Genomic DNA, 25,356 nt, shown 5'->3' with positions numbered 1-25,356 from the left:
TATTTGTCTTGTATTATAGGCATGAAATGAATGAATGGAGATTTCTTTAAGAAATACCTAATTGCAAATTTGTAACATTTCTTGTGAAATTAAATTAAAATTGTTTTCATTAAATGCAATTTGTAAACAATTCAAATTTGTGGATATGCAAGGGGTAGAAATTTTCGTTTACTTGTTTAATACCTAGTAAATTGTGCTACAAGAGTGGGTTCTCCTATTTAAGATTGCTGCCCAGGGAGTCTTTGAATGCCTTTTTAAAGTATATCCTCTTGCTGAAGTCGTCTCTAGGAAGGCCACAAGGTAGACTCTCTACAATGGTGCTCCAGTTCTGACCGCTTATTACCCTGTTCTTGCCATGTCTTGAAGACAGCCATTTTGTTGTCGTATCCAAGACGGTATGTGGTGGAGTGAGGTCAAGAATCATCTCAAGTACAGCGGTTGGGCACATGCACATAGCACCTGTGATGATATGAATGCTAGTCTCTACACCGTCGTCAGCTATTTCTTAACAGCGGTAGGTGAGACTTTTGATGCCCATGACGCCACTCCACATGTGATCATTGGTCTGATTATCATTGTGTTTACCTGCCAGACATTAGCTTACCATTAGTGCTCTGGTGGCTTTTGAAATCGTGGCTTCCAACTGCTTTTTCCACCTGAGTTCTGAATCTAGTATGAGGTCTAGATATTTTATTTCATTTATCCTGGCCACTTCCGGAAAAATCTGGCTCAGTGCCAGACACCTTACCTCGAAAATCAAACGTATAGTTAGAAAGTAACCGATAGTTAGGTTACTTTCTTGCTATACGTTCGATTAAACCTTTTTACTTGGTTCCAAATTTGTTCTAGCGGCGTGAAGTCTCACTTTTGCTTATCTGAAAATATTTTTCAAAGAATAAAAAACTGCTAAGTAAACTCTGACGTCCATCTGACCCAGAGTTAATGTATCACAATATTTTCTATAACTCTGGTTCGTATGCTTTTCATTTTGCCACAGAGAGCCGTGTGTTTTAACAAAGAGCTTTATTTTATAGTGGGCTGCTTTTCGAAGAAACAAATAGCTTGGTTTTGTCTTTGTATGTCACTTGAGTCTATTACTCTATTACTCAGTTTTGTTCTTATATTTAAGTCTATTACTCTCTCACTCATAGTTAAGCAACTTTAAACTTACAATCGTTAATCTCTTCGGCATGCCACAAGTCAACATTCTTCGGTAATGAAAAATTTCAAATTTTTGGTACTTATTCTTTTCTTCATAAGAGCCTATTATGTCAACGTCCACTATATGAAGGACAAAGCCGACAGCGAGACGCTATTAAAAGCTCTCAGTGCTCAATTAAAATTCTTTGATTCTTCCAGTATTCTTAGCGACATAAGTACGAGTACAGTTGGTAGAAGTCATACCAAGAATTCGTACAATTTTTCTATAGAATTTCAATTGTAAATATATATTTATTATATGTACTTACTGAGAACTGCATGCGAGAACTGAATGGACTGTAACTACATATAGCTATTTTTATTCAATCATTCACATTGTACCATTACGCATTTCTTGAGACACGAACGAAAGCGAATTTATGAAGCAAAGAGAGAAGAGAAAAAATCAGAACACTTAGCCGACAAGAAATCTACTTATTTTCGCTAATAAATTACAAATCAACTTATAAGCTTACCATTTGATATTTATGCCTTTCTTTCAATCTCATACTTGCAGAGACTAACTGTAGAGCCAAGCTGGAGCGAGAGACGCGAGGGTGCAGGCGGTGCGGAGGCAACTTTCGACAAAAGTTGAAGCTGCAAAGATTTTTGGTTATTTACGAATTTTGTTGATTTGTTGATTTCGAGGATTGAAAGTTGTGGCATTAGCAAATCAGGGCAGGAGACGACACGACGACACAACGAAGGCGCCAACACAATTGCGAACAAGCGTAAAAAGGAGCAAGAAAAAAGTCAACACAATCAAAAGAAGTGATAAAACACAAGTAGCAAGTGGGTGTAGGAAAAGAAGAAGCTGCAGCGAACAGAGCGGAGGCGATTGACATAAGAAAGAGAAAGAGATAGAGAGAGTGCGAGGGAGTAAAGGACGCCAGCGGTGGCTTTGTGGGTGGAAAGTTTGCGCAACAAACGAAAACCGAGCCACTGTGGCTGCAGCCAGCAACAGTAGTTGAATTTGCGGCCGAGGAAAACTCAATTGTAGTTGGCGTTAGCGCAATTGTTGTTGTAGTTGAAGGCTCCAGCACTAAAATCAAATAATCAAAGCAAACATTGAGGCTGTAATAACAAGACAAGCTGGAGGACACGAGCGCCAGCTGCAGCAACAGCCGCTACACGCCAGCATAATAGTAAAACTAGTAGCAGCAACAACAACAACAAATGCCAACAACAGCTACAACAATGTTGGCTACTAAAGCAGCGCCGAAAGATGAGCAGCGGCAAAGATCAAAGCATTAAATAGCCAAAGAAGTTGCAGGCACGAGCCATAGAGCAGCAGTTGGAATACAAAAAAGCGGAAGAAGAAGAAGCGGAGGATTAAGTAGTGACTCCACAACAAGAAGAAGAACAACAAGCTGGCTTGCGGCACAAAAAAACAGAGCGCGTGCAGCGTGGCGGCGAACGAGACGGCAGTGCGGCGGCAGGCGAGAGGCCAGCACAACCGCCAGACGAACGCCATTGCAGCAACAATAACAAAAACACGCACAACAAACAATTTGTGCAGCATTAGAGCAACAGCAACAGAAACGGTAGTAGTGGCAGTGACGGCGACGGACGCGTATGCAATCAAGGAGCATAGAAGAATGTGCACGAAGACCGTTGAGTCGCAACAGCAGCAGCGCCACAAATGCACGGATGAGCAATGCGATGACAGCAGGGACAACAAAAACCGACTACGACAACAACAGCAACAGCATAATGCCAATGACTGCGACGTGGAAGTTGTTCAAGAGCAAAAAGCCAAACGAGCACACAAAACACTCGTGCGCGAAACGCAGCAGCAGCAGCTGGAGTCAACGCCAGAACGAGGGCTGGCGCGTGACAAAAGGCTATGGCCGTCAATGTGCGGCAGCGGCAGTGGCAGCGGCGCACGCTGTCGTCGTGCAGGAATCAAGTGGAAAATTATAATATCAACAATAATTTTGCTATTATGCCGCACAAGTGAGTACAACAACACATACAAATAAAATGAATGTCATTCATATACTTACATATATTTTTATGCGCGCACAAATACACGCACACATGTATGTAGATATGAGTATATGCACAAAAAAGAATAAAACATGAAGAGCTGTTTGGGGAAAAAAATGAACAATACAAACATAGCGGCAATAAAAGCAGTAATAATAACAAAAGCGACATTAACAACAACAATGCGTTGCATTATAATAACACACGTAATGACAGCACTTGAGCGTAATAATAAAATAATACACCACAGCTGGCATATGCATACATACATATATAGTACTTACATATACATACGTTGATATGCGCTTATATGTGTGTGTGTGTGTGTTTGTGCGCCCAAATGCAGCTCGTAAGTTAAAGAAAACACGAGTCAATTGAGTGATGCGTTGAGTGATGGCAAAACATATAAAATATAATGACATGCCGGTTAATGTATTTTGCGTGATTGAAATACACTGGTGGGCATTGGTATAGGTACACTTTTTTTATATACTAAAGGGGTTATATTAAGTTTACAACGAAGTTTGTAACACCCAAAGCTAAATGTCAGCGATGCCATAAAATATGTATATAAATGTTCAGCAAGACGTGCTGAGTCGACTTAGTCTTATCCGACTGTCTGTCTGTCTCTATATACCCAAACTAGTCCTTCAATTTTTGTGATATTAATCTTAGACTAAGCACATCCATTCGTCTTCAGATGTTGTTGTATATGTTATGTTGGTAAGATGGTAGAAAAGAGAGACAGGCGGCCGCTTATACTGTAGACCATCATTAGGCCTCGGGTGATAATCAATTTAAGACTTATCCGGCATCTTACTGAATTTGGTAAAAAGCTTGCATCTTTTCCACCCCAGCTGTCCAATATTTCTTAAATTGTATCCTCGGGAGCCGTGGAATATGTCCCGTCTGATCCATTTGAAGGCTGCGCTTCTTTTTCCGGGCATTCTCTGCATTCTGCCGAAGCCATTTTCCCGTTTTCGAAAGGTGGCATCTTAAGCTCACTTTTGCTTAGGAGGTTAGGTTTCGATCCTGAATAGCCTAAGACGTCCGTCCGTTGTGTTAATTCTATTTACGAGATCACAAGACTCTTACGGATCGACAAAGCGCTTTGAGACTATCACAAATTTGTTAAGTCGGTTACGGCTAAGTCTCCTGGTTCGTCAACAAGTAGTTCAGTAAATCTCTTGGAACTGGTCGTCCACCCCCGCCTGCTAAGCGCGGGGTCTATTGCTGTAGTCCCAGAAACAAGACGCGAATGAAGATCCCACTAGGTCCCCTGCCGATGTGAGAAAGAAATACCCTTGCCTTGTCTAGCTTATCAGCTTCTTAGTTGCCAGCGATTGTGCTATGACTATTAGCAGCCAGTTCTATCTGAACGACACGACTAGCCTCTGCGACGTAGATCCATGTTTTCAGGTATGATGTTGAAGAAGAAGAGAATTTCAGCGTGTCCTTGTTCGGACCTTTTGATTTGCTAAACTTCCGAGAGCCTTAGGGCGAACTATGCTAAAATAGCAGAGATGCCTATGAGTGCCGTTTTATGGACACGTTCAGGCTTCTTAGGAAGTGCAGCCTTTTACCGGATGAATACTATATATAAAATCCTGTTCCGGTCGAGCTTAGCTCCTTTGCTTTCTGGCAACCAATTACAGTTTTCGCAGCTGTTCATTACAGCTTAATGTAAAAGAAAACATTACTTAATTGGTGCACTTATAACAATGGCTGTGGGTGTACGTATGCAAAATAACCTGCAAGCAAATATGCCAAGCAAATAAATGAGTACATACATCATCGTGTGTGTTGTTTTACCACCTTTCTATGCATTTTGGGCGCTCACAATTGTCATCACTGCTCGCTACTAGATGGGAGTGTACAATTATACACCTACACACACATTTATATACATGTATACATGTGTGTACATTTAACATAAATATATGGCTTGGGTAAATTTTGCGGTGTTTATATTTTTACTTGTCAGTCACTTGCTGGTGTTTTCCATAACGGCATAATTAAAAGCTTGTCAGTGCTGTGTTTTGTTATGACAGTTGGCAGTTAAAGGGTGCCTTAGGTGTGGAAGTTTTAGTTTGCTTGCCTAAATACTTGCGCATGCATTAAGCTTAAGCATATGTGCACCTAAATGGTTAGGGCGCCTAAAACCAGGCAACATAATATAAAATATACAAACGCTGTTGCCTTAGCGGTTAGTTTCACTAATATTCCAACAAAATGCATGAGCGCTCAACTCAGGCACCCATTATGCGCTGCAGCTGCACTCTAAGTACATACACTTACGTGTATTTTCATGTGCAGCTTTTTAGCTGGTGCTTTTAGCTTAATTGAAGTAGAAAACTTTCTAAGCGCTCACACATAAAGCGCAAGTTTCGGGTTTACTTACTTCGATATGTGAGATCGCTGCAATATTTATCAACTGCTGCTGCACAAAGTTTTCGAATTTATACAAGCTTTGACATAATGCTCTTGATAAATAATACCGTTGTTTCCTTGAGCATATTGATATCAGAACTTGTTTGGTTGTTAAAGCGTTAATTCGGCAAAGTTCATTGGAAGGATTTTAGTTATTTTCATCTTATTTAAAAATTGTAATATATTTTTTGATCTTAGGTCACTTTTGGCTTAAAAGTTCAGTTATTGATTCTGGTAGTATAGATAATGCTATCACAGCAACCGAGACTTCTGAAGGCCTCTCAGATTTTTTATGCAGATCCTTATGCCGCAAAATTATCCATCATCTCAGCTGGGATCAGCACACTAGATAACAAAATAACTGTAAAAATAAGCTACTGTATCTGTGTGAAGAGCTTGTTCCTACGCTTTTATACTGTTATCGTATTTTATTGGCTATTGGTTAGGTTATAGGTTAGATGATATACATAGTTGATCCCAGAAGTTGACTGCAATTGGACTTTCATCAGTACTGTTGTTGAAATATTTGTGAAGACCGGTTCTGACCAGTTATACTAGCCGGCTGTCAGGTACTACATATGCTTACTGGTTCTTAGCTGTGTCAGATGGAGGTTCAGTTTAATTTGAGGAAGGAAGTTGGAGCGTTTTCCGAACTCGAAGAGCGGCTTGATATCTGAAAGGCTTCCAGCTTCGAGCAATAGATTCAGGCTTCTACTCCTTTAGTCATATTGCAAACAGAACCTCCAGTAATGAGAATTTTTTAAGCTCAACTTGATGCCTTAAGGTATGAGATACGGGGTGGTTTAGGCTTGACTTCGGCAATGCTGGGTAATCAAGAAGAAAGTGTTGAGATTTTTTACTTGCTATATTTCCTTGCAGCTTTAACAAGTGGTAACGGGTAAAATTTTTGGTTTTATTATCACGTAAGCAGCAATAGGATAACAACTTAGAACTGTTACAATTGGAAAAACCTTACTTTACTCAAGGCGAAAAGCTCGCTAGTTCTCTTGCGGTTTCCATTAAGGCAGAAGAATCTTGCGATAGTTATTTTACGCCCATCCAGTTCCCGCCAGACCCAGCTATCCAATAAATCGACTGAGCTGCTTTCCCTTGCTAACTCATTAGTTATAAAGTTGCCTGTCTTACCGCTATGGCCTGTTATTCATGCTAGTCTAATGAAGAAGTTACCCCACGCCGTTGATAGGCATTACTTAATCTGCCTTGAGCCAAGGTCACGGAGGTTATATATATATATATATATATATATTTTCCCGTAGTTCCTAGGTGGAACATAGGGCCTCAATATACGCTTCTAGTAACATATTGAATAGTCACATATTTTGATATTTCATGCGTTCATAATGTTATGGTTACAGAGGTAGAGATCTATTTTCATTTCGGTTTTCAAAAAAAACCAACTTTTGTATACCTTAGTGCTTTATAATCTAATAAGGTTCAGTCGATGAATCGTATGGCCATAATTGCTACTTTGGGAACGATGAATGGAGCTTCGTGAAAACACGCTATAGATCTCTTAGTGACAATAGTGGAATAGATTAGAGTCTTAAGGGCTTACAGACCAAAAGCTCTAAAGTATGTGAAGAAGAAATTAATTTCTCTCTCTTCAATAAGCTTGCTTAGTGGGCTGTAGTGATAATATCAGCTCTAATGGGTTTAAAAAACCTGGAGACCCCAATTATATTACATTGAAACAAGCGTAGGACTAGCCAGAGTTCAGGATCCAATTTCTTTATTATCCGCACTTAATGTTTCTAGAGCTAGCTCAACGAAAACTTTACCCAGTAAGGTCTATTAGGTATTAATTCCACAATGGGCTCAAGTGAAGTTCTGCTTTGAGCAATATTTCTTATCTATAAAAGTTATTATACCAACGAGTTAGGTTAATAAATAGTCTACATTTTGAAAGAGCACGTGTTACTTTTCATTATTTATTGCCACTTCGGTATTAAATCTTAATCGGAGTTGAAGCATGAACACCTTAAAGTAAATATTAGCTTAGGTCTTCATACAAATTGCATTAAGACGCACTTAGTTATTGCGAGAAAATTTTATTATAATAAATTTTGATTTATTATTTCATAAAGTTCAGCGATACTTAATAAAATTTTACAACAAGGGTACTGACAAACATTCATTCGAAATAATGCCAGTCACGTCGCATCACTCAGCAAGAGCTTACTTACCTGCAGACCAAAGTACTCCTGGCACACTTATGCTTATATACCTCACAATTTCGCTTGAAATTGCCCTCAACACCCTGTAAGCCAACTACAATTACTCATAACACTCACTACGTGCTCGTGTATTCATAAAATATCCAGATGACAAATGCACCGAAACACAGAAATACACACAGACCCCCAGATCGTTATAGCGGTATATGCTGTGGCTAGGTAGAGAGGCGTATATGCACCTTTGGAGTGACGTTCGCCCGCAAACAATAAAAAAATCGCGTAGAATCCAATGCGAAACAGAAATAGAGGACGGCACGGCAATAAAGGCCGAAAAAAGAGAAATACAAATAAACAAACGAGCGTAAAAGTAAAGGCAAATAAATTACGACAATTTATAATTTTTGCCAGCTTTTCCTTTTCACATTTCGCCCACAGCTTTTGCATTAAATCTTTTTCATATTCTACGGCTTTATCTACACTCTTCTTATTGTTGTTGTTATTATTATTGTTTCCTCTGTCTCTTTTCTACTTTCATGCTGCGCTACGTTGCTGTACGCCATTACCTTTATCTGTGGCCGGGAATATTTTGCATTGTCTGCATTGTCGCCAACAAAAGGTCACGTGCTCGCCATACGAAAGGGTCGTCTCATGTCCCCGAGCTCATTCACTGCCCTAAGCGGAGATCTACACGTACAGATACAATTCAGCGGCGAAGATGTGGCAGTCGGCAATGCTGTTGGGGGCGTGGCAGGAGTTGGGGCCAAAGATGGCGTTGAAGTGGCGGCTGATGAAGCAAACGTGCGGAGTACAACAACAATAACGTCAACCACTGTGGGCAGGACAACGTCGACAGCAACAATGACGACAACGTCGTCAACGACATCACGCACGACACAGCCATTAGATGGGTTGGGTTTCCGTCAAGTGGGTGTCGTCGGCGGCGGTGTGGGCGTCGTGGAGAATACCATTACAAGCACTTTGGTAATTAGTAAAATCATTGACGATTTTGTGGATGCAATGGATGCGGCGTCGGGTAATGATACAGCGCGTGCATATGTGGAGCATGCACAGTTCAATAGCAGCTTAACGAGCAGTTCGAGTGCGGAAGTGACAACGCCAGCAGCGTCCAATGACACCCACAATCAGTCGGCGCGGCCAACCAAAGTGTTGCAGCGGCGCCGCAAAGAAATCGTGCAGAATATACCGGTCTTCCCCGATCCGCGCCATAATGTCACACAAATCTCGGTGCCCTGCCAGACTTTTACACGTGGCGGCCTGTACGAAATGCAGGTGGTTACTAATTTAAAGACTACAACGCCAGTTGCTGCAGTGAATGCCAGTGCTCACGAGCCACTGCCCACAATGACCACCACCACGCTGATGCCGGTCATCGATGAGCGTTTGCGTCAGACGCTAGACGTGCGATGGCCCAGCGCCGACATGCAAGTGACGCCGACGCGCTTGCGCACTTACCCCGAACAACCGGTCGAGGTCGTGCTACGCTTTCCCGAAGTCAACTGTGAGCGCGCTTGGCACGAGAGCAGCTCGCTGGATTTGCCGCAATTTTGGTTGGAGCTCATCTATTGCGGTAAGCAACGCAGCTGCAGCGACGTGTCGCCACAAAATGTCAGCAAATCGAGCATTTTATATATGGAGCAAGTACGCGGCTACCCGAAGCATAAGCTCGTGCAATTGGGTTGCGAACTCTTCGGTTTGGCCGGCAATTATGCGGTTCAGTTGCGTCCGATGGTGCCAGCGCCGAATGTGCCCATCACACGTCGTTTTCTCAGCGTCGATTGGAGCGATAAATTTGTGTTTAATGTTTATGCGCGCAGCATCTTTCCTTGCGATCCGCATACGGGCATCGGTGTGCTGTACGAGTATCCAGGTTGTATACTGGAGCAAGGTGATCGCGTGCGCGTTTTTGCAAAGTTGCGCGCTGATGTGGCATCGCTGAAACCGCCCACTACGCTGCACTATGTCGCCGAGCAGCGTGTGGTGAAGAGTCATCATTCACTTTACTTCAGCTGTGACCTATTTACCGAGAAGTTCGTCGAGTACTGCTTCGTCTATGTGAGTCAAGCCATATCGGGTGCGGTAGCGGACGTGCGAATGGATTGTGTGCCCACATTGCCAGTTAGTGGTGAGTAACATTTTTTTTATGCATTATTTATATTGTATTTAAGTAAACAAACACTACGCGGTTAACCTTTCCCTAGCTTATGTGCATGTTTCGTTGTGACCCCAGCTTTAGTTATTAATTTTGTTAAGAGATATGTACTCTCTGATACCCGTTATAAAATTATTGAATATTCTATTTTGGATTAAGGTTAGATGTTCGGTTAGGTTAGTTCGTGGGGTTGATTCAAATATCGATGAATCTGATTCGCACAGAAGTTGTCCTTTGTGTTAACCATAAGTTAGATCACTAGCTCATCAGCGATCGACGAAACGTGTTCTGTTTAACACAAATTTATTAAGACGGTAGATATCAAAGCCAGTTACTTCGCTAGGCTCGCCAAAAGTGCATTAGAGAAGGAAGTAACAATAATGTTCCGACAGAATATTTGGCCGCAGCAATAATTAATTGCGGCGAGATTGCCTTTGCTTAAAGTTAGTACTGTAGATGACTAGTTTTGGGCACAAATCCCTCGCAGGTGTGTGAGTCGAAAAAGAACGGTCACGAGAAAATTCTGCGGTAATCGAACTTGGAAGGAATGCAGTCGTAGCAGTGAAGAATTTCTCAAGGCTTTTTTGAAGAATAATGACTTTAAGGTTTCTCTCTGCAAGTTTTAAATGGCCTAAAATTAAATTTTCTGTTGTATTTTTAAGTGACTCCTTGACATAATATGTCAAAAATATATTAAGTACTCGTAATCATCTAGGTGGTGTCAACTAGTCCTGACAGCCATTCAGCAAACAGCCTTTTTAAGTCATAGTGCTCCTTGTTTTTGCCAACCCACATTCCTTCCTACACTAAAAATCGCGCGAACTGCTCGCTAAGCACGGCAGGAGCACAATGGATATATGCACCTATACTACTGAACAGGCATCAATATACATACATATATGTATATGAACTAAGCATATCAGATTTGATACTGTGCAGCATATTTGTAAGGTGATTAGAACTACAAGTATGTCATCAATGCTGTCACACACACACACATACGCGCGCAACTGGGTGACATTAGATTACAATATTATTAGCTAGTGAATAACCCATTGAGTACTCGTGACATAAGCAAACACATCCACATACCCACACACACTCACATGCAACTCATATTGCGCGCTCCTAATCACTATGCACCTACTTGTGTGCTTGTTGTCAGTTCGTTGACTAAAAGCGATGAGTATTTGCAACATTGTCGCTTATTTGTTTTTGCAACAAACTCACTCACACACACACAGATATCGAGACGTCCGTGTAAATGACAACGAATTTAGGTCATTATGGACCGAGTCAAACAATGAAAATTGCTGGCAAATGCATTGCATGCACACACACAGGCCCATATACGCAACTGTCATCCGTGTATGTGTGTGTGCATTGTTATTGCTATCCAGTTGACAGTTCGCGTATGCAGGGCAAGCGCCAAATGCGCGTATAAGCCTTGGGGGCAAATTGACAACGTCAACGTCAACGATAATGCAACGTTTTCACACACAAACACACACAGATCTATAGAGGCACATTTAACAATATGTGTGCTTGTGTGAGTGTGTATTTACTCATTCGAGTGCTTATTCATATTTGCTCGCATGTAACGCATTTGATTATGTTGGCCTCGAGGGTTGATGATATTGTTAAGATGGCTATAGATATTGTTGTTGTTATTGTTGCTTTTGCATTATACGCCATCCATTGTTAAATTATGTAAAGCTGCAAACATCAACGCCGACTGCTTGGCAGTTGCAGCGTAGCGCCATCGATGCAACAATACATTATTTTCCCAGTTTAGTTGTCTGCCACATTGCCGCCCTCGTTACTCTTGGTCTGCCACACTTGTCTACAAACTTAAATGACTTTCATATTAATGCGCATCAAGGCAGCCGATGTAAGGAGTTTAATGTATTAACTCGCGGTTGGAAAGCTAAGCAACAGAGTTTTCGGGATCCCGAAATTTCGGGTTTGTTGCTTAAATTTTTGAATTTTTTTATTTTGTTCGTTGAGCTTATATGTTACTCAACTGAGTTTGTGTGATCCCGAAATTTCGGGTTTGGAAACTTTTTATTATTTAATTTAAACGTTAAATTTTTTTGTAATTATCAATGGAAAATGTAATGTTAATCCTGAAAAATATAGTATTTGCATAGATTTTCAAGGATACCGAAATTTCGGCTTTTGTGCTTATTTTTTTGTGTGATCCGAAATTTCGGGATTGGTGTTAATTGTTTTATTATTTAATTTCCTTAATCTTTAAATTTTTTTGGCTTTAGTGCTTAAGTTTTTATACATATGTTTTTTATTTTATTCGTGGGATTTGTACATACATATGCTTTGTATTTAAAAAACAATAAATTCCGAAAATTTTCGGTATTTCGGGATCACCCTGTTTAGCGCACACAATTTCGGGATTCACAGAATTGACCGTGCTTGACTGCTGTGATGTGTACCATTAATAGCACCTGTTAGTCTGTTGTTTGTTTATTTCGGGTTTCCGCAATTTCGGGGTTGCTACTTCATTTATAGCATTCTTTATTTTAATTATTGATATTTTATGTAACAAAAAAATAAACAGTCCCGAAAATTGTCGGGATTTCCGGTAAACTCATTTCGGGATTAACAGAGTTACCCGTTCTTGACTGCTGTAATGTGGCCATAGCACTTGTTAGTCTGTTGCACCATTCCTGCTACAAACTCTCGTATTCCCTCCGTTCAGCACATATCGATAACCATGACAAATAATAATAATAAAATAAAATTATATCAACCACATGTATCGTATTTGTCATTAATAATGCAAAATTGTTTTCCTCTCTTTTTTATTGCTGCTGCTTCGCTGCGGACATCACGTGACTTCGTCAACCGACTCGTTGCCTACTGTGCCATTGACTACGCCACAACTCTAATCACATTGCACGACTGAATCGCTTTACCGCATCTCATATGCCTGCGCTATCGCCCACTTCCCATAATGCCGCGCTGATCGCTTTATGACAGACTCCGACACTGGCGGCTGGGGGCCGTGGAGCGAATGGACACCATGCTCGACGAATTGTCTGGGTGGCACGCGTAATCGTTATCGATTTTGTGACTCACCCCCACCGCGTTATGGCGCTAAATTCTGTGAGGTAAGTACAATTCAAAGCGTAACAAAATAGCTGCGGCACGTCAAATGGCAAGCCCACAAGCCAACGGTAGAAATAGTCCAACGTAGATAGTAAGCTAGTCGTCTGTCCCACCAACAACCAACCGACCAACTGAGCCACCGTATAAGTGACAAAGCCACCCCTTAAATGACCATACTTACCGCTGCTTGCAACCAAGTGTGCCTGGTGCTGGTGCCGGCGCCGTTGCCGCCTCCGCTGCCAGATCAGCGCATCGTTAGACCACTTTGCCGCTTGGCCAACCATTGGCAAATGGCATTCTGTGGTGCATAATTTAAAACTTTTCCCGCGCGTTTAGTTAAGTGATTTTATTTTGTTACTCGCTGTGCACACACTTTTTCGCTGTTTATATTTGTTTTATTTTGTTGTTGCTTTTCAGCATCTTTTGTTGTGCTAAACGCATCAAATTACCGGCTTGTTGTGCGCGCACATTTGTCGTGGGTAAACTTTTAAAGCACCAAAGTCCACACTCTCCAGGCAGCTGGGTGGCAGCAGTTTACAACGCAGGTTTTGTCCCCTGTCCGTTCGGCTCGTAAATCGTAAATTTATAGTTGCAATTTAAGTTATATATTTAAAGTCTAATGGCTACAATCAGTGGTGATATATATAATCCAATAATTGGAAGGTTTTGTTGCGCCATTGTTGATAATGAATGGTGGCGGTTTTTGTGGACGCTTAAATTTGGTCGCTGATAAGAACAAACAAAGAATTTCGTATACCATATATCTCAACTGTCTCGAATTTCTTATTTAAGAACATGAATACAAAGCGTGTTAGTCGGGGACATGAGAGTCGGTGACTTTGACGGTCGTTTTCACACACAAACTGCTAATTTGATCAACAAAGTTCATGCCATTTGAACGCAGTCTTATTTTCGACGAAGCACTTACTCTTACAACTCAATTTTTCGGTCTTCATAAACCCATAAAGATCTTAGTGGTCTTCTTCTTTAGTGGCGTAGAGACCACTTACGCGGTTATACCCATGTTAGGGGTAGAATGTGAAATTTCAATGAAAATCTCGTTAAGAGACTCTTTATTCTCTATTGTTTTGGAAACGTACGTATGTCTTATAACTCGCACAGTCGTTCGTCATCCCAAGCAATCTTGAAGAATTTTTTTTAGTTACCGAAGCAACTTTACTCGGTTGTTCTTAGTGATTTTTTATCGATTCCCAAGCAACTTCACTCGGTGGTCCTTAGCGTTGTTAGACCGCTTTCAAATTGTCTTTCTAAAAAGCTGGTGTTGTAGTATATGAAAGAGCAGACTATGATAATTCTTTGTTGTCTACAAGCCCGCTGAGTGCCTTTACTCTGTATATCTTATAACCAATTCGAGAATACTTTGACTCACCCTCGTAACTCTATCGCACAACTAAACAACCAACGCAACGGACAGTATATTTATGATTTTAATTTAAGTTGCTCAAGCAAATGAACTAATTACACAGTCGCTACTTAATTGCCAACGACAAACTGCGTTAAGCCAAGAAAAATGAAAATTTCGCAAAGAAGAAACTTTACAAAAACTTATGACGCCATAGTTAATTACACGCTGAAACTTGCTTTACAAGCTTCCGCTTGCTACCATTAAGTGGAGGTCACTGTACCTGCAACAAAAAGCAAAAACAAAACAAAGAGTCTAAAGCTCAGGACACGCACAACAAAACACTTCACAAAATACAATGGTGTGCATGAAGCGGTCTCAGCTGGGGCTTGGGCGGCACAGGGTGGTGCTATGGTTGCTATCACACTATCGAGGAAGTGAGTAATCATAAAGATTATAAACTCTGTTGAAAGTGATTACAGCAGTCATAGAAGTGTGGCACAAAACAAGAGTGCGCCGAAGAGTAAAAAAAAGTAACAACAAAAAAAAAGTATATAAGAACCCACAACAAGCAGAAGATAAGGACAAAATGCATGAAACCAAAAAATGTGTAATAACGCTGGAAGAAGCACGCAAACAAGCATATGTGTGGGTGAGTTATAACACACACAAAAAAAGAATGCGTGCAAATATTTAGTAGGTAAAAGTAGCAACAACAGCAATAACTCATTGTCGGCGAAAATGAGTTTTTTGCGCGCCAAACAAAAGCCTACAATAAAAACAATGCAAATGATAAGACTGACAAGCTTAATATATGGTGCTTTCCCCCATTCATGCTTTTGTTGTTGCTGTTGCACAACACGTTCATATTACATATTTGCTTTTGTGCCACTACACATAATACTTCATGCACAATAGTTATGCTGCTGCGACGCCAGCTAGCGGTTTACTTTCATGCTTGCAACGCGCCGCGTTTTTGCTTTCCTCTTTGTCACATTTCCGCCCGCCCAGCGTTGCGTTTGTCTATATGCGGAAATTATAATTTCGCGCCTCACCAACGCGGTGCCGTGCGCGCTCAACGGCGCTATATCAAAGCTGTCAGTTGTTGTTGAGTGCCGTCGCTAGGCAAGCGCGGTGCGCGGCGCGTGCGAAGCGGTAGGTATGTGTGCGTGTGGGTGGCGCCTGAGCATGAAAGCGCTGTCATAAGGCGATTTGTGCGGACCAGCGCAAGCAATGATAGTGGCGCGCGCGCAACTGTAGGCTATACTCCTTTTGGTGCTGTTGTTGTTGTGGCCGCGCTGCCTTTTGTTTGCAGCACATAGTGCGGGCTTGCGGTTAACATTGTTGTGCTACACGCTTATTGTTGACTACGTATATATACTCACTCGAACATATAACATAGATATATGTATAAACTTGTACGTATATGCTTATTTATGTTTATATATACTTATATGTATGTGTGCGTTCGGATAGTTTATGTGCCTTTAGGGAAGGTGTCAGCGTTCCAACACTTGAACTAGATTGTGTTGGGAATTTACGGCGCAGCGTTTTTTGTGCGACAACCAGCAACAAACAACAACAACTACAACAACACTGCTAGTTGACGACATCATTTACCCATAAACACACATAAACGCATACACCTACGCCCCCGCCTGTTTTATTGTTCTGCCATAAAGTAGTTTTTTTAGGCGCACACACACACAAATATAGTGACATAAAATCAACAACGGCAACAACAATAGCAACACCAGCAAAGATATTGAAGACAACATCTTTGTTACACTTGAGGGCAATGTCTATGCAACGCTGCTCAAAGCGGTCTTTTCTCCAGCTCGGCGCTCATAAACGGGTGTTGCTGAGCTCTAAGCATTACAACTTAATAGATACCGACATACATACATACATATGTACGCGTGTCAGCATTGTTGGCGCTGGCAAAGATATTTAAAATTATTACGAGGAAAGCTGTGCGAAAGTTCTGCAGTTTTTAGTGCAAAGCCATGTTCGCGCATATCAGTGCAGTGTTGCAGCGCCGAGAGCTAGTAGTTCAAACTTTTAAGTGGCTATGCCATAAATGGTCGCACGGTTGGACGGACAGATGAAAGGTGCTACAGTGTTTTGCTACTGTTGCTGTCAGGATTTCAAATTGACTGCTAGAAAATACGTAGGAAATTGTTTCAGATCTAGATGGGTTTGAATACAGTTACTATCTGGCTATTACTGAGGTCTTTTATCAATTCTCACCCTTCAGTACACTTTAAAAGAAGTCCAGCAATGCTCCTTCGTCTCCTGGACATTGTCCCATAGACATCATTGCGGTAAGGCTAAGCATCTTGGCGGACGCTAGTCATCAGAGTCGTATGGAAGAGGGTGAGGTGGAAATACCCAGACACTTTCTCATCTATTATCCAACCTTTGCAAAATTCGGTATGAAAAATCTCGCCAGTCTTTTTTTCGACAAGCCAGGACATTCATTCATATATATGAAAGTTTTGTGTACCACAAGAACCGTAGTTCTAATCCGTCCAAGTGATATCCCTGTCTGGATCAGCTTCTCACAAAATCCATAGACTTGCACACATCCCGTAGTTCCGATATCGAAAGTTAGGTGAGGTTAGGTAATAGGCTAATTACTATTGTGGTCTTGAATAATCTCACTTGGACTGCTATGGATGCTGTCCGTTGTAATTCCCAGAACTCTTTGGTATATATCAAAGAGACCGTCCATTATCGCCAAAATGCCTAGAACCTGGCGCAAATTTATTGAGGCGACTAATATCAGTCGGGTTCGAGATTATTCAGTATTACAATGGCTTTCCTTTGCCTGACCTGTGTCAGAGATCGCCTTATCAACTCCGTTGGTGTTTCGGGGTTCTCCAGCGCTGTCATCAATCCTGGGGTGACGACATTCTCTTTGCTGAAATGCGGTAAAAGCAAACATGAAGTTCATTTCCGTCCAACAGAGAAGTGCTTGTTCTACGTGTATTGTTCGTTGCCTATGGCTCTTTGTCTTTAACCTACATATATTCTTCCTGCTCAAACGTGAATCTTGAATAAAAACTACGTCAGCTCCGGCTTTTTCCAAAGGAAGCCAGAAATTGGCACAAGTCGCACTTGCAATATGGAGATTATTCTGCAGGACTTTCATACTCCAGTGTTCCCTGTAGATGTGCGAGTTCTGCACCATCATCACTACCTCCGTCATAATCTTCGAACAGCTGCTGTAGCTTGAAGAGTCATCCGTAGTTCAACGGTCCGCCTCAGCACTAACCACGTCCGAAGGAATGGAGTCGAATGCCATGTCCTTAGTCTGCCGAAAGTTGGGCAGTGGAGGAGAGAGTGTTCAGTTATATCCATGTCAATTTCTTTGCTCATTTGATAAATTGCGTCTCCAAAACCTTTAGACTCACCGCATATCGAAAATGTCCGACAAAGTTTTGCTGAGCTTGGAAGTAATAAGGACTAGAGTCGTTCAGAAAATCGTCGCGTTTAAGTTCATTTCAATTAGTAGATCATATTTATAGTGTTTTAATAATAATAACGGGTTCTTTGTATGTATCTTCAGTTTTTATAATTTCTTTCCATGTGCTTACTCAAATTGCCCACCGTGCATGAAATAGTACGCAAACGCATATCATGTTGGTTAAGCCACTTGCTCTTTGCCGCCGCTTCTAGGTGGTCGCTGAAATGCGTACTTGACATGTCGTAAAATTATTTTGAGCCTGTTTTTAGGCGCATATAATTGAGTTGTGAGAGCATGTGAGCCCGGCGCTTAAGAATATGCAAAGTGTACGCACAGAGCACTTAGTCGTACACATTTAACCAGCCGTCTACATGGGCTTGCGGCTAAGTTTTCTTCGTTACGCTTGCGGTTGTTTGCATGTGTAGGCATTTAGCCCGAATAACGGCATGTTGGCAACTCACTGTTGCCATATGTTGACACACACAAACACGAAAGTGTCGGAGAATGTCAACTTGTTGCATGGTTGCCAAGTAACTGTGTCAGTCATCACTGCTTTTGTTTGTTCGATAAATCAAAACAAATTTTTTAGTGGAAATATTTTCATAGAAAACGTTGAAGTTTGCGGTGACGCAGATAATTTTCCCGCGGAATAGACATTATTTATAACATTTGAGTACAAAAATACGCCAAATATTTTCCAAATTTTGTAAAAACCAGGTTCAGTAAGTGACGTCCACGTGTAAGATTTCCAAACCAGCAAACTGCGAAAATGCCACCTAAGAAAGGTAAAGGTAAAGGCAAGAAAGGTAAGAAAGAGGAGAAGAAGGACCCAAATAAGCTGACCAATGTGGATCGCGCCTTTTGCGAACTCACCATAACCGATCTCAATCAGAAGCTTGCACGTCTGCGCACACATCTCGCTTCCCTGGATGACAATAATGTCAATCTCAAAGATAAACTGCGTGAAATCGAAGAGGATCACACCGATGTGGCGGCGCATTTGGAGCGTACGCTCGGCGAACGCAACGAAACGATACACGAGCTGGAAGAGCGGCTCACCGAAATCATCAAGATACGCGAAGCGGAGAATGCACAATCAGCAGAGAAAATAAGAGAACTGGAGACAAAGTACAAGTCCATGCATGATCAGCTGACTTCCGAAATTAAGCTGCTCAACGGTAAATTGAACTCGCTCGACGAATTTCGCGTGCAACGTGATCTGTTGCTCTCCAAATTCGACGATCAAGAGACAGAGTTGAAAGAGAAGGAGCGCGCACATACCGAAATGCTTTACGCAATGGAACAGAAAGCGGTCGTGGAGAAGGATGCGCTGAAGAAAGAGGTGGAAACTAAGCTACTGCAGGTGTCGGAGGATTTTACGCGCTCCAGTGAGATACGTAACGCCGGTTATACACGTCGTTTGATACGTGAGAATATCGCCTTGCAGAAAGAAATTGACATATTGGTGCTGTCGCAAATTAAAATGCAACAACAGTTCAATGATCAAGTTGTGCGACATAAAGAAATGGCCGAGCAATATGCGTCCATGGATCAGCTAAAGAAGCAGCTGATACGCAACTCACAGAATAAGATTAAGATAATCGAAAAGCTCACCGACAACTACGAGAAGCTCAAGTCCAAGTACGTGGAGGTCGCTAAGTATCGCAAGTTATACGAAACCGCAGTGAAGCGCGATATATGCGAACGTTTCAACTTTAAGGATATGTCGAAGAAGATGCGTCATTTAGAGCAACGCATCGAAGAGCTGAAGATGGAGAAGTCACGTTTTATAGCGATACATCAGCAGCATGAAACCGAAATACAACGTCTGCGTGACATCATCATACAGATCAAGAGCACCGTACGTTCGGCCATCGATGCTATAGATAAACCATGCGACAAGCAAGCAGCCAGAGAGAGCATGTCGCAGGATGCCTTACGTCAACTGCGCCGTCATGATTTACTCACTGAGTTAATGGATATTGTAAGCAGTCACTCTGACAAGCTGCCGCCCACACCTTCGGCTTTGTCGATTTCACGTTCCACCTCCTCCGTGTATCGTCCCGGCAAAATGGGTTTCATGCCGCGTAGCGCGTCTTCGCTGATGGAAATATTCAAGCGTACCGCGCATAAAGCAGCATCTGCTGATGTTGTCGCTACCGAATATCAAATTCAGCAAGTTGAGAGCAAAATCATACCGAAAGCACGTGAACTGGGCGGTGAAAATTTATTTGATGTGGAAATGGGTTCCACTTTGTATGTATCTTCGTCGCACGAAGCCATTGAGACGGTGGTGCCGGTCGAGGATGAGCAAGTGGAGGGTGAAGATGAAGGCGAATCGAGCAGCGCCGATTATGGCTCATCTGCAGCACGCGCAAAACAATCGATTGTTACAACGCCGGCAGCTGAAGTTGAAGCACCGACGACTGAGCGTCTCTCAATGAAGGTGCCGCAACGTTCCGAGGCCGCCGAAACTGCCTCGCAGCGTGGTAGCGAGTCCGGCTCACGTGTCACGATGTGGAGTACGACGAGGGCGATGAAGAATTTTCAATCAATTTATTTTATTGAAGATATTGAAATATAGTTTTTTGTATGTAAATATTTTGTAATAAAAATAAATTATTTTATATTTTAATAGATTTGTAATAAATACAAAAACAACGCATATAAAGTATTTATTGTTATACTGAAAGCTCTTTGTAGTTAAGTTTACCTATTTCTCCTGCATCAAATGTTTACATATTCTGAATATTTTTTAATTTTAACTTAAATTTTAAATTTATTTATTTTTTTGTTTTTCTTTGCTACAGGGTCCCTCAGTGCAGACTGAAAAATGTGGCAACGCCATCGCCGATACTTGGGACTGCATTTACGAAAGCAGCGGCGCCACCTTTACTGCCGCTAATCGCACCGAGGTCAGTCAAGAGATTGGGCCCGGCTGTCGTTGTGGCTGCATTGTACATTTGGGCTCGTCAAAGCCGAAGCGCATTTTAGCAGGCGCCACACAAAGCTGTCCGGGTCGCTCGTTTTGGCTTATACAGGTGAGTGAATTTCCAAATTATAAATACAGACATTTAAATAATTGCATTTAAGAAACATTTTTCGATTTCTAGCCTCACTTTTGTACCAGAATATTGTTTTCTGGAAAATATTTTACTTTTACCTTCAGTAAAAAGTACGTCTTCAACTGTTATTTAACTTTCGGACCATATCGTCAAAAAACTCTTTTTTCTGCTCAACAAAGACTTGAACCTCGGCAAATACCTCCGCATTGTCGTAAAATTACATTCCAGCGAGCATTCCATTGAAGTCTGAAAACAGAGAACAGTCGCTAGAAGCAAGATCCGTCGACTTCGGTGTAGGTCTTAGATTAAACGTTAACTTCAGTTGTATCGAAGCTATAATACCCTCCACAACTACGAAAGATTCCTTGCAAGAACTTTATTCAGTCAGTTTGTATGGTAGCGATATGATATAGTGATCCGATCTGAATCATTTCTGCCGAGATTGAATCATTGCATGAGACAATAATATATGCCAAATTTCGTGAAGATAACTCTTCAAATGAAAAAGTTTTTCATATAAGCTCTTTATTCCGATCGTTCAGTTTGTATGGCAGCTATATGCTATAGTGGTCCGATATCGGCCCTTTCGCCAAATGAGCTGTTTTTCTCGGGAAAAAAGAACGTGTACAAACTTTCAGACCGATAACTCGAAAACTGAGGGACTGGTTCGCATATACATATACAGACAGAAAGATGGTCAGCCGGTGCGCTCCCTTCCCCCTCTGGCCTGCTTGTAAGCAAGTCATTTCATCTACTCAAATCTACCTATTAGTGAACCTTGATTTCCATAATTTAGTTAATAACTGAACCAACTTAGCAAGCAATAATTGGCTTACCGCTAACGAGCCATGGGATTATCCAGAGTTCATATTCATAATTTTATATTACACATAATCCTTAGCGCATATTTTTTAACCAACACGCCAGCTTAGTTATCTGCATGGCAGCCACGAGCACTTACTTTCACACATACAAATCCATATGTAGCTAGCTCTACATATATAGCTGTATGCGCTAATGCATTTAGGGCATTTAGCAGTTCTTAAATTGTCCATTTCATATGATTATCTATGCACTGCATGCCGCTTTAGTTCGCTCCCCTCCACGAGTCAGCATGCAGCAGCTTCAATTTACTTAATTAAAAAACATAATCGCTCCACTTTGCCATCATTTCATTTGCCGCCACTTAAGTTACGATTGCATATGTGTGTGTAAACGGTAGTTGGGCTTGTGTATATTTGTCCCAGTGGCAATAAACGAATATTTTGCTCTGCACTGCAGCAAGCCCACGCTGTTACATATACGTTTACTGCTCATTTGTGTGTGTTCTTTATGCACTCGCATATTTGTTTCATAAGCGTATATGGATTATGACGCTCAAAAGGGCAAAAAACGAGAAAAAGAAGTGGCAAAAATAAACGAGCTGTCATCTGAATACTCCTCGAATGTCTCAATTCGCCATTTAATCCATTGACTTTCACATATCGACGTAGAGATATCGTAAACTTCAATTACCAAACGTTAATGGTGTTCGCACTTGAAACCCGCTAGGAAATCGAACGAATAGAAAATGAAAGAGTAGCCGCATTTGATGTTGTAGAAAACTTCGACTTAAAAAAAAAAAAATTGAAAAGATTGACAAATATTGACTTTAAAAATCAAAATTTTTTATTAAAAATCAGACTCCTTCGATCATTACCTGAAAAATACAGCGTCTCTCAATAAGGATTCCCAGAAACAAAATTAAAAGGTATATTTTTTTTTCAATTTGAATTAAAATTCAAAATTATTAACCAAATTCACGCTCTCTGGAAAATCCGAAAATCTGAAAAATCGTCTTCTTAGTTGAACCCCATTTGGGGCTTAATAGCTTCGTTCACAAACCAAATTGTCTCTGTAGGCTGAGTCAAATCTTCATTATCGTTCAGGAAAAACAATCCCCAAACATTGACCCTTTCTTGGAGATTGTGATATGACGGCACCATTAAGCCTTGAGGCAGGAAATGCCGTTACCGTCAATAGTGAGCGTTGTTGATGAAACCAATGCGGACGGTTTCTACTTTCAACACGATACACGCTTTCTCCCATCAAGGGTGATATTCAAACTATACCATAGGGACCCTCCAACTTTTTTATACCACTTGGAAGTATGATTTGACCTTTGCTTCAAAATAGACCTCTGTTTCGTCGATCTCCTTTTCATTCGACAAAAATTTCTTTCCAGCAAGCATTTTCTTGAGATCTGAGAACAGGAAATAGTCGCTATGGGTCATGATCTGGAGAATACATTACTTTAACTTCAAGAAAAACATAAATATTCCTAACACTTGATAGATTTCCAACTAGACTCATGCAAACACACGCACATATCGATAGAGAGGGAGAGAGAGTGAGTGAGTGACATAACGCCCGCAACAAAGCGCACAGCGCGAGCATTAACTTTAAAGGCTAAATAAAGCAGCGACAAGTTTCAGCGTCGGCATTCAGGCAACGGGATCGCTCAGATAGCAGTGAAACCAATTTGAAGCTCTGTTGAGTTGTAAAACCGAACAATTTTTCGCCATTTACAAAAACACGCATGAATACACGCACAAACACAGACGCACTTACATATTGCAAGAATTATATAAATGCGCACAGAAAAGTCTGCGTGTGTGTAGCTAGCGGTTGATATGTTTTTTTTTCATACTTTTTTCCCCTACACACGTAGTACAAACACGCACACAGTCGCACCGACACTTTTCACTTGCGCATAGATCGGTTTGTTTGGATGTGTGTGTGTCTGTGTTGAGTGTGCGGGCAAATTGTTGAAAATCCAATGTTAATTGTATGGAAAAGCGCCATTTTAACGCTTTGCAATTAAGCCGTAACAGCAACAACAAGCACAACAACAACAGCAATGGTAGTGATAGCAGCACGTGCAGCGCTGACAACGTGATAACGCAACGTACACGCGTGTTACGTCACATACCTGCAAATATACTCCGGCTTGCAACAGTGAGGAAAAGTCGGTAGGGGATAAAACTGCCGTCAACCGAGGCTGGCTAAAACGAAATGAAAAATTCAAAAGCAAAAATGTCTAAAGTCAAAAAAAAAGTGAAAAAAGAAATACAACAAAAAAGAAAGCAAAAAGTGGCAGTAAACTGTTAAGTAAACGAGCGCCGAGTGGTGGCTTCAAAAGTGGCACACGAACTCGTTCAAAAACCAATATTCAGATGCATTCGAGGGGCAAAAATGATAGTTCATCCACTCTGTGCTGCTGTTGGGGTGCATTGCAAAGAAAAAGAAAAAAAAAAAAAACAAAATATTCGCCTTTCTATTGCTCAGTGGTTAGAGACCGAAGTTGTAAGGTGGCTTTGGGGCAAGCGCATTTTGTTCCCTCTAAATGTGCTTGCTCTCCAAGTCTAGAACATTGAATTTGTTAAGGTAAATTTGAAGGGTCTTGAGTGAATGGGCATTGGCAAATAGCTTTTCCTTATACATACAGATACAAATGTCGAAAGGTGAATGTTTAGTGGCGTGTACCCAGTGAGGAATTTCTATGAGTGGTCCTCCACATTTTTATTCTCTTGTCTCAGTATTATACTATTGCAACATGTTGCTACAAAGTATAATAGTTTTGTTCCCCAACAACTGTTTGTATCACATGTGACACCGCCCCCTTAATAAGTTTAATGTACATATCTCCCAAATTACTCAAGTCAAACCAACCATACTTGCTCAGAACATATGTTTTCAGCACCTCAACTGAAAGTGTAAAAATGGTTGTAATCGGGATATAACCCTGTCCACTCCCCATATAACGGTTATATCAATGTATATATTAGAAAATTTACACCCGATACGATACAAAAACAGCTTAATACGAGCCGATATGATAAATGGACAATGGTCGCATCCACCACCCATATTTAGGAGAAAACCCATTTCTCGAGACCTGCTCCATCAATTTCAACGAAATTTGGTAAGCATTATTACCCTGACATTTCTATATTACCGTGCGAAACTGAGCAAAATCGGACTACATTCCATCCCATTCTTTCACTTTCCCGTATACAAATCAATAACCAATCAATGTAAACCGGATAAGACTTAGCACGAATAGTGCCTATGAAGTATGCCACCTAATGACCAAAAATTGCCAAATCGGACTACAACTGCTTTCAAATACCGACTATAAAACCTCAGTTCTTATTGCGAAGCATAAACAACACTTCTCTAGTTACTAAAAGCTCGATTGAATTGACACGACTTGCATTAAAGGTTATGATCCATTGCTTTGCCAACTACGGCACATTTTCCCAGCTGGGTCGCCGTACCCCAAAGAAAAACCAACCACATGCTCGACC

General features: G+C 41.2%; 2 protein-coding genes across 3 annotated transcripts in view; both read left to right on the top strand.

The window, feature by feature from the left end:
• LOC105227343 (uncharacterized) overlaps positions 1-25,356 on the top strand; it is a 162,573-nt gene that overhangs the window by 119,041 nt on the left and 18,176 nt on the right. For both annotated transcript variants that reach the window (XM_011206620.4, XM_029550703.2), the window contains exons 4-7: positions 1,718-3,156; positions 8,431-9,957; positions 12,982-13,112; positions 20,753-20,983. In XM_011206620.4, the coding sequence (XP_011204922.2) occupies positions 2,799-3,156; positions 8,431-9,957; positions 12,982-13,112; positions 20,753-20,983 (2,247 nt within the window). In that variant the 5' untranslated portion in view covers positions 1,718-2,798. The remainder of the gene's footprint in view (positions 1-1,717; positions 3,157-8,430; positions 9,958-12,981; positions 13,113-20,752; positions 20,984-25,356) is intronic.
• LOC109579621 (cilia- and flagella-associated protein 157) lies at positions 18,470-20,661 on the top strand. The gene is given in 2 exon segments (XM_019990729.2): positions 18,470-20,452; positions 20,455-20,661. Coding segments are annotated over 2 exon segments (1,797 nt in total). The 5' UTR covers positions 18,470-18,711; the 3' UTR covers positions 20,511-20,661.

This window comes from Bactrocera dorsalis, chromosome 5 (genome assembly GCF_023373825.1).
Source record: "Bactrocera dorsalis isolate Fly_Bdor chromosome 5, ASM2337382v1, whole genome shotgun sequence".
In the NCBI taxonomy this organism is placed as follows: Eukaryota; Metazoa; Arthropoda; class Insecta; order Diptera; family Tephritidae; genus Bactrocera; species Bactrocera dorsalis.
Note: the sequence above shows the minus strand (reverse complement) of the source record. Positions and strands in the feature narration are given on the sequence as shown.